Source organism: Perissodus microlepis, chromosome 12 (genome assembly GCF_051167445.1).
Source record: "Perissodus microlepis isolate ML-2025 ecotype Zambia chromosome 12, ASM5116744v1, whole genome shotgun sequence".
In the NCBI taxonomy this organism is placed as follows: Eukaryota; Metazoa; Chordata; class Actinopteri; order Cichliformes; family Cichlidae; genus Perissodus; species Perissodus microlepis.
The window spans coordinates 31,874,355-31,884,696 of NC_140472.1; the positions used below are offsets into that span (position 1 = coordinate 31,874,355).

At 37.9% G+C, this 10,342-nt stretch overlaps 1 protein-coding gene across 1 annotated transcript; it reads left to right on the forward strand.

Moving 5' to 3' along the window:
• The first annotated feature begins 4,306 nt into the window (after window positions 1–4,306).
• Window positions 4,307–6,978, forward strand: LOC146376662 (sperm-associated microtubule inner protein 10-like). Its single transcript, XM_084947058.1, has 4 exons — window positions 4,307–4,501; window positions 5,193–5,301; window positions 6,599–6,771; window positions 6,887–6,978. The coding sequence occupies exons 1-4, from the start codon at window positions 4,470–4,472 to the stop codon at window positions 6,930–6,932; spliced, it is 360 nt and encodes a 119-aa protein (XP_084803184.1). The 5' UTR covers window positions 4,307–4,469; the 3' UTR covers window positions 6,933–6,978.
• Window positions 6,979–10,342: the final 3,364 nt, after the last annotated feature.

A 10,342-nucleotide genomic window follows, 5' to 3' on the forward strand; every position in this document is an offset into this window, starting at 1 on the left:
TTTTCTTACGCTTACGATTCAACACAGGAAGGGAGGGGGTGAGTTGCTCAAATGTGCTGTTAGCATGTTAGCAGAGCGATGCTACTGTGAACGGAGGAGCTATTTTCTTGATGTGAGCTTCTACTCAGGGTTTTTTCTTCCAGTTCAGAGCAGAATTGCATTTGTTAAGAAACTGGCTGTTGTTCCCCCCCCCCCACACACAATTTTAATTATAAGCTAGATATATTTCTACTAAGGGAATTAGTTTGCTAACAGCAACAGGGATGAGTCAGTGAGTCAGTTGGGCTTGTGAATCATGATTCACGAGTCAGTAAAGTGATTCTCGAGTATTGAACGATTCGTCGAACATCACTAATACGAAGTTGCAACGCGCGTTTGCGTACATAAGATTTTCTGGAGGACGACAGACATTTGTTTAGAACTCTTAAAGATGTCGAAGAAGCAAGCTCCTTTAAGCAATTACAGAAGGAGTCCGGACAAATGATGAAACAAATGATGAACGCACAGAGATGTGGTGCAGAATATGCAGTTAAAATCCCACTCTAGCAGACAAAAACAGTGCCTTTTAGTCCGCTAGAGTGGAAAATCCCACTCTAGCGGAACCACTTTTCCGAGAATACGTGCAAAAGAATACTTCTTTTGCAGGTCCGACTCCTTCTGACATTTCTTTGGAGGTGGAGAAACACCAAAGTAATTGCTTAAAGGAGCTTGCTTCTTCAACATCTTTAAGAGTTCTAAATAAATATCTGTCCTCCAGAAAATCTTATGTACGCAAACGGGCGTTGGAACTTCTTATCTGGTGCGCATCTTTTATTTTGAAAGCGCATGCGCACCTGCGGACCACTTATGTGCACCCTCACCCACCTATGGGTGTGCACCCTGGTGTTCAACTTGGTCATAGTTAAACCATCTTTAGCTGTTGTTGAGTAGTTGCTAAACCTGTGCCAGGCTCTGGCATTTGAAATGACCATTTGATGATTTAAAGGTGGAAACATGTCATGTTTTATGTGCTTCTATTGAGGCTTTCTGTTTACTGAACTTGTTTCAGTTTGGTGGATCACAGTGATGTCTGAGTCAGCTCAACACTTCTGTCTAAATGTGATATTTAACCAAAAATAAAGCAAAAAAGTTTACATTCAAATAATGAATTCTGCTCAAAAATTAAAACACCAGAACGCAGGTGGTGGCCATAGCTGGAGGCCATGGCCAAATTCTCCTAGAAAAAGAAAAGGAAACTGCTTTACAAGTATTTGTTACCTCATTTTGCAGAGGATACACTGGACCAACCATTTTCAAAGGAACAGAGAGATAATCCTGTCACATGATACAAAGTGTTGCATACTATAATTTAACTGTTTTTGAAGCATTTCCATTTAATACCATTAGTTGCTAGCATTGCTACTTATGGCATTAAATATCATCACAGCACAAACACAGTGGATAGATCCAGTTCAGTGAACTGAATTAGTGAAGAACAAAGCCTAGCAGACAGACATCAGGTGCAATTTCCTGTGTCAGGACACCTGTAAAACACAGCACACCACTGACACACTATCCACATGGATCAGTTGTAGCTGATATCCAGGGAGAATGTGTGAAATGTCTATTTTTGCTTCAAAATTGGAAGACTGGAAAGTATGAGTCTACTGGAATTGACTCACTTTTAGAGTTTCATCTGGCCACTTGAGCAACTGCAGCTACTGGAAAATTCAGTGTTTCTTAATTTTTCAGTCCTAGAATTTGCTGCTTGAGTGTAAAATAGATTCTTCCAAAAATAAAGGTAATTTGATATCTTTAAATGGTCAAAATGAAGTGAAATTTGTAATAATGGATTGCATTTATATAGCGCTTTTCAAGGCACCCAAAGTGCTTTACAATTCCACTATTCATTCACTCTCACACACTGGTGGAGGCAGCTACAGTTGTAGCCACAGCTGCCCTGGGGCAGACCGACAGAAGCGAGGCTGCCATATCGCGCCATCGGCCCCTCTGGCCATCACCAGTAGGTGAAGTGTCTTGCCCAAAGACACAATGACCGAGACTGTCCGAGCCAGGGCTCGAACCGGTAACCTTCCGGTTACAAGACAAACTGCCAACTCTTGAGCCACGGTCGTAATGCGGACTGCATTTGTCCTTATTTGGTTGCTGCAAAATGCAACTTTTTGGGATTACCACTAATTTTATAAATAAATATCACTGTGTATTTCAAGATTCTTCCACAAGTGTCTCTGTAGCCCAAGGTTGTTCATTTTGGCGACAGGCGTGGAACTGTTTTTCCCCCAAGCAAGCCCAACTTTTAAGTGGTGTACTCACTGCCATTTCTCATGTGTAATTAACAAAATACAACATAAAATACTCAGTGCTATAATGCCATACAAACCAAGGCTTCTAATATTTGTATTTCTTTTATTTCTAAGACTTTTCTTAGAAACTGAACCTTCCTCTCTTAATATAATTTATACCCCTTTGTCTTTCTGTTTGCGTTATGTTCCTGAAAAATCACATTTACTTCCATTACTTCATCCCTAGTAAAATCAATAAGATAAATAAATTACATGTAAGCTTGAAATAGTTCAAACTAAAATAAAACATTTTCGTGGTTAGAATTAACAAAAAAATTAATTGCACACCGAAAAAAAAATCTTCTGTTGAAAATAATCTTTAAATTTGTGAATTATGAAGCAAAACAGTTCCAGTGGGATGTGCTGTCATCTGTGTTGTTCTTAATATGACCACTGGATGGCGCCAAAGTCAGAAAGAATGTTGCGGTTTGCCTCAAACATTAACGCTTCACAGTTACTCTTTATATACTAACTTTATGATAGTGAAAAGTACTAGCATACAGTTATTATGTGCAGCTACATTTACTGCAAAAACATTTGTCATTTCTCAGCTTGCATAGCTTCTCTTGTTCTCTGTTTTACTCTTCCTGCCATCAGAGGTGCAAAAAGAGGAGCTGAAGGAACTCCAGTCAGTCACAAAATAAGACTGATTTTGAAGATTCATTTTAAACTGAAATTGGTTATAAGAATTATGATTTTTGATAATGCTGCACTATAAATTGCTGTGTTATGGTGTCATGATGGGTATTATTGGTATTTATTTTTCATTTAGGCTACTATTAATTAAATTGACAAAATGGTGCAATGAAAAGGGCTAGTTATGTAAAAAACCCTCCTCTCACCATGATTTGTATATTTCAGTTGTGTGACATGCCTATTTTAGTGTGAGCCTGGCACATTGCATTACTCCCAAACAACACTTTTTCCTACAACATGTAAGGATACACATGAATTCTGTTTTTAAGGGAACAGAATTGCAATCTGATTTTTTAGCCACAGTAGGCAGAGAAACTAAGCCTGTTATAAAATGCTCATGGATGGGACATTATTGAGAGAAAATGTACAGTGAGCAGGATATATCTTTCAGTATGGTTATATTATATTAGGGAAACATTGTGACATAACTAGCTAGTTGACTTCTGACCTATCTTCTACCTATCAGCCAATCAGCTCCTTGTCTTCTAGAGGTTGTCGCTACATTGCTACCCGACTCGCTACTTAGCTTAACCTTTAAAAAACAAACTTAACTTACAGAAAACTTTACTTACATTTTTACAGATATTTAGAAAGGTTTATTTGTTGTGTGCATATATTTTTATAGCTAGTCCCAAAATCAATCCCTTAGCATGCCGGGTCCAGGGCCGATGAGTTAAAGGCTACCAATTTTAGCCAGTATTACTCTGGATTAACTTCTGTGCAAAACTGTAAATAAAAGCTGAGTGTCACTTTAGAGTCTAAAACAAGTAAAGCCAAAGCTCAAGTGTCCTAAGGGAAACACCTCTGGTTACAGTGAGATTACATAGAGGTCTATGGTGAAATAACCCTATGCTGCCTTGTTCTGTGACCACAGTAAACGGTTTCCTGGTTAGTTTATGGTCTCAGTCACTAGTCTTATTAAACACCAGCATTATGTTTAATTCGTGATTTATGGTCCTATTAAAATGAAAAAGACATGACAGCCATGCAGTGTGATGATCAGCCAGATTCATCCCTGTCTTGGAGTATCTGGTTTCCAAAATCTAACAGTGAGGACAAAAACACTCAGGTGAAGTTTAAAAAATGACGATATGACCATACTGTAACAGCAAAGAAACACATGATGTGGAGCTGTAAGAGGGAAACACATTAATATTTTTCTTCCATCAGTCCTACTGTATGTTGTCCAGTTGCTAAATCTTAATTTATTTCCTCAAAGATCCATTTTACACAGCTTCAGTTGGTGGTGTTTTATTTTTTCCTGAGTTACAGTTTATGTGATGTAGTAAACAGAAATTACTCGCTGCTCTTCTCCATCACTGACTGAAGTTACACAAACAGCCCCAAAGTGTCTACTTGTAATTCTACCCAAGACCCATAATGCACTGGGGGGAATGAGGGTTTCTATGGTGACTCTGACAGTCAACAAACATGGCTGACACAGGGAGCGCTGACCAGCACGAGTGAGTACATTTTCTGATTATTTCACACTGAACACAGAGCTGTAAAGTGTTATTAAATGCACGGACTTACTTCCTTTCTCCAACCAGCATTCTGCACAGTCCGATTCAACAAATGAGTCCTGCTTTTCAGTGTAACAGCAAATATTACAAGAAGTTAATACAGTCTGTTTTATTTAGTACATTAAATGGTTTGTTACCGAAAATAAAATCTGTACAAAAATATGTGTAAAATCAGAAAATGTTCCCTTTTTTTCTGAATGTATTTTAGATGCATTATCTTATTTCAAGAATCTATTTTAGTTCTTCTGATATGGAGAGTAACTGCAACCATCTCCCAGTGTTTCAGACTGTATTAGGGTGGAGTGGGGTCTGTGAACCAAAGGAAACTATATTCAAGGAAGCAGGCAGTTCATTATTGACTTTAAATCAAGTTTTTTTTTTAATTCAATAGAGATTACTGGGACTAATTTAGAAAAAAAAATGACCCTACGTGATTACATTCCACTTCCATTTCCTCAGGCTTATCTACTAAAACTAAGAGGCACAGTCTTTGCAGTGCAGCAGCACCAAAACTGCAGCTCCTTTAGTTGTCTCTAAACTTTACAAACTAGCAGATAAACTGAACCAAACTGCATGAATCCTCCAGAGTGCCCAAAAGCCACACCTCATATCCTGTACTATTTACTCCCAGACAATCATCATGCCACGTCCCAACATTTTCAGCCCGACATCCAATGATCCCCAAACTCTACGTGATGCCGTGGAAGCAGGACATGAAGAACCGGAGACTCCTGATGAAGGCAGGTGTCAGTCAGGAGAACACATCCAATCAGATTTCTTTATGGCAGAAACAATGTTATTATTGGTTTGTATTTTTATTATTTATTTATATTTGCTTTTGGGGGGGGGGGGGGGTTAAGGACAGCGTGGTGTGTGATGGGTAGGACGACTCCATCATCTGGCTCTGTGGAGTTTGTCTCTTGCCCTGTGGCAGCTGGCTGAACCAGATAAGCAGAATAGGGTGCATGGGTGGAAGTTTAGAAAAATATTCTCATAATAAAGTGTGTGACATATTGTGTAATTTCCCAACATTTACTGCATAACTTTTCTACACAAAAATGCTTACCAGTAGAAGGGTTAACAGCTTAATGCTTTAAAGGAAAATGTAAGCTTTTTTAATGTAGTGAACAATTAAAACATTTTATGACAAAGGTCTAGTGGCTCCATAGTGTGGTAGTTTACTCATTCACCTAACAAATGAAAGATCCCTGATTTTATCCTGGGAGGAGACAAATCCATTTGGGATTGCATGAAGAAGGGCGTCTGGTGTAAAACTCAGGTGACCCCTGTGACTAAAGGAGCATTCAAGAGCAGCTTGAATGGGAAAGGCCTAATCAATAAAATGCCTCTTGTCCACACACCACCTTAAGAGGTGCAAGTCATATTAAGTTTAAAATCACACCCTAAATACAGAAAAATTACATGAGGAATGTCAGGAAAGTAGTAGGATCTATTATGAAGTTTCACTTAGAGTAAGTTTGCTCTTTATAGCTTTCTTTTTCCTGTTGAAGCTTGTTACACGTTAGCTTTCAAATTGTCATCTTTTTTAATACTGGCTATTTAATCAGGGATCCAGGGGTGTTTTGGTATTAAGATATATATATATATATATATATATACATATATATATATATATATATATATGTATATATATGTATATATATATATATATATATATATATATACATATACATATATATATATATATATATATATATATATATATATATATATATATATATATATATACATATATATAGATAGATAGATAGATAGATAGATAGATAGATAGATAGATAGATAGATATATATAGATATAGATATATAGATATATATTTCCTTTTAATTAATTAAGTATAAAGTATAAACACAGGCATGTATATAGTGCAGTCTCAGTAAGCAAAAGCTTCCTTGGGCTTGTTCTGAAAGTCATGTTTCAGTTTCATTTCCCCTTTTCCTAAAAGTCGGTTTGTATTTTTATGTCAGTGAACTAAACTGATTTTCTCACTTTTTGTTAACTATGGTACGATTGCTCAGAACGCAGCTCTGGCGGGGATCCCTGTGGTTCCTCTTGAGGAGTCTTTGTGTTTCTGTGGTCGAGAACGTCTCTGCCACAGCCAGGACTCCGCCTACAGAACCACCTCTTCTTCCTCCTCCCCTCCGTTCAGCCAGACAGGACTGCCCGCTCATTGCTCCTCCCACTTCTCCAGGTGAAACCCCACAGAGACTGACTGAGAAAAGGCCAGCTGTAACCACCTATGACAATAAATTTTTGGATGATTTGCTTAAAATAAAATAGAATCTTTGCTACTTTTCTCCTCACAGGTATAACAGCTCTGCAGTGACGACCAGAGGGCTTTTCCAAACCTGAGCACAGATCACAGAAACACCAATAAAACATGCATATCTGATATAGAAACAAAGCTCTGAATCCCGTGTGTTTTGTACTGATATCCAAAATATAAATGTAGCAGAAACGTTCGAGTTTACGTATTTCTTTGGTTGAACTTGAGCCGCTAGTAAAGAGTAAGAAGACTTTAACAACTTTAAAGCTTCTTCCATAAAAACAAAATAAGAAAGGTAGAAATAAAGGTGGAGACAGGGTCAATGAAGGACATAAGAACTGTGAGCACCAGGAGTAAAAGTGAAAAATAAAACAAATAAAAAAGCAAACAAATAAAAAAACAGATGATTTGACCCTAAACGTGTTAAACGCCCCTTCTGAGAAGAGAAAACATGCACTTACTCGGGCTTGAGTGTCCATTAATGGGCCCATTGTTCTGCTTGTCTTATCAGATTTCATTAACTTCAGGTTTTAAGGTGGTAAAGTTGTGCTCAGGGACAGGGAGGCTCACAAAGCTTCCTATTGATGAAATTCTAAGAAAAACTCTATTAATCATGATCCTTTCTAAGAATTTCCCCCGAAAGTTAGAATAGTAAATCCTGGTAAAGATAAATGTTATTCCCAAAGCATCCTTGCCCCCAGAAGAGTTCACGTGGAAACCTGTTAGGAGCAGGTAGGAAGGATTTTAAGAGCTTTGAAAGTTTTGTTAAGCAGAGGAGACAACATGCTGCCAGTGTTTCCTCTCCAAGAGAGCAAACAAAGTATTTGCAGAATCTGATAAAATTTATCTTGTTTAAGCTTTAGAGCAGGGGAGTCAAACATAAGGCCCGGGGGCCACAGTCAGCCCAGCAAAGACTCCAGTCAACAGGACGGCTTTGGAAAATGTTAAGGAAGGTATAAATTTTGGACTTTTAAGTGTATTTTCACAAGTTTTACAGCTTTGGCTACTGATAAACACCTTCCCCATTCATTCAACACCAAAATATCATGTTTAGAGACAAACAATAAAATTCCAGAAAAGCTCCCTTTTCCCCACTATTTACTGCAGAAATCTCAGCGTTTTCTGTTTGTTTGTCCAAAGAGTCATGCTGATGGATTTGTTACATTTGCTACAGCAGCATGACATTAGAAAAAAGAGACCTCTGTTTGTAATTGTACTTCTTTTCCTTATATTGAGTTCATTAATTTCAGGGGTTAAATGCATATTATGGTTTTACACTAGCAGAAAGGGGAGTTTCACTGCTCCAGGCCACTTAAGATCAAAGTGGACTGTTTGTGTCCGATTATTATACAACATGAAAAAACAAACTGAATGGACAACGCTGGCATGTTGATGTTTAACATGTAGTGATTAATTCACAACAGTAATATGAAAGAAACCAAGACAGACAGAGTCGGTGTCGCACTGGTTATTTAAAATGTCTCAAAAACTTTCAGTATTAAATAAATCTATCAACAGAATATGAAGAAACAACTGTTTAATGTATACATGTACACACTGTGAAAAAGTATTTTTTCACATTAAAGTATTTAGTATTAGGCAAACAGTAAATACAAAATAAGGGAAACAGCTTTCCAGTGCTGTTAAATGCTACAGATTAAATTGTGCACGGGTCAGTCTCATCAGCTCTCTCACCGAATACAACGTCTCAATCAGGGCAGAAAGTGCGGCGCTCACCACAACAAAGGACAACTGAAAATGTGAAATATGCAAACAGAACAGGAATGATGACTTGGATCTTTCAGAGCCTTTTAACCTGAGTTCCCCTGAAATATAAACTGTTAATCTGAGAGTGCCCAACACTCTGAGTGAGAGCATGGATCAGAGCAGTGGTGGAATGCACCTTAGTACATTTGCTCAAGTACTTTACTGAAGAACAGTTTTAATGTACTCTGTTTAAGTATTTCTCTGTTATGCTGCTTTCTTTTTCTGTTTCACTCCATTACAACAATCTAACCTTTAACAGGCCGGAGTCTTGCTTCCAGTTTATTCAACAGAGATGTTCACTGCATGAAAGTTTTGATAATTGCAGTATGCAGTGTAAACAGAGATTGTATGATAAGGTTATTTTACTGGTTATTATATGACCATTAACTATTAGATCATTGTCACTACTTTTTGTGTTGAAGATAAAACTCTTGCTCCTTTCCCTGCTCAGAGTTGCTCGAACTTTCCTTAATCCATAAAATCACATTTTAGGCTCAGTTAGAAGCTCTAAGAATGTTTGTTAATCCCGGCCAATCATTTTGTTTTTCTTTGAGAGGTGTTAAACATTACTCGTCTATGGTTTGCACAACTGTTTCCCATCCGCGAGTCTTATCCTTGTTTGAGCTTAACTTGTTATTTCCTAGAAGTTGGACTGTTTCGTTGCACTTTCTTGCCTTGCAAACAGTTTCAGGGTCAGTCTTAATGCCAGATGACCTGGTGCCCTTGTTTAGCTGTGACTGGCTGATGATTTGTGTCTGTGGAGGGAGGAGATATTTGAACAGATTAAACAAAGCTTAACCTGAAGTGATAATGATGGGCCTTTTTGTGAGGAGTCAGTCACTTTTTTGAAATGTGTCCTAAAATATAGACACGAAACCACTGGTGTAGATTTTGTGGGGGTATCTTTACCTTTAAATTGCATAAATAAAGACTGTACATTGTCAGTGAGAGTACCATCAACCAGATGATCTCCTATGAGCAACATTTGGAAAAAGTGTAAAGGAAGAATTCTCTTCTAACAGGAAGACCACCAAGACAACCAGGAAGAAGCCTTGGAAGGCTGATTGGGGATGAGGGAAATGGAAGGAGACAAAAGAGGAGCATAGAGAGACCACAAATAAGAAACAACTACAGAAGAGACAAGAAAAAAAGTTCATTGTATTAAACAAAGGTATATAAAACATGGGGAGTGAAGGAGAAGGTCTCAGTCCATCATGGGAAATCCACCAGTAGCTTCAGCCTACAGCAGCAAGTCTACAGGAATCTAAAAAGTTGAATCCTGATGACATCTCTCTGGGTGCTCTGGCTTCCTCCCACAGTCCAAAGCGGTTAGTGGGGTTAAGTTAAGCCATTCTAAGCTGGTCATAGGTGTGAATCTCTGTCTGTCCTCGGTGTTAGACCGACAACAGACTGATGACCTGTCCAGAGTGTTTCCTGCCTATCACCCTGAGGCAGCTGGGATAGACTCCAGGCCTCCTGTAACTCTGAACTGGTTAAGTGAAAGAGAGTGGATGGATAATTTGTTTTAATATATTATTTATATGAATTATATCTATACACCATCATCATCATTAAATAAGTCATTGTACTTTTCATGGTCCAGTCCACTTGGGCACCTGATCTAGAATGATTTGTGTCTTATCTACTTTCAGGAGTCGAATTATCCCAGTTGTTAAAGCTAAATAAAGTATTATGAGTATTATGTAAAATAAAATCAAGATTGTTTATG

Bases quoted from the DNA above. Each gene is read 5' to 3' on its own strand.
- LOC146376662 (XM_084947058.1), top strand. From the start codon at position 4,470: ATGGCTGACACAGGGAGCGCTGACCAGCACGA. The intron at 4,502-5,192 runs GTGAGTACATTT...ATTTACTCCCAG, and splicing joins GGGAGCGCTGACCAGCACGA to ACAATCATCATGCCACGTCC. The intron at 5,302-6,598 runs GCAGGTGTCAGT...ACGATTGCTCAG, and splicing joins ACCGGAGACTCCTGATGAAG to AACGCAGCTCTGGCGGGGAT.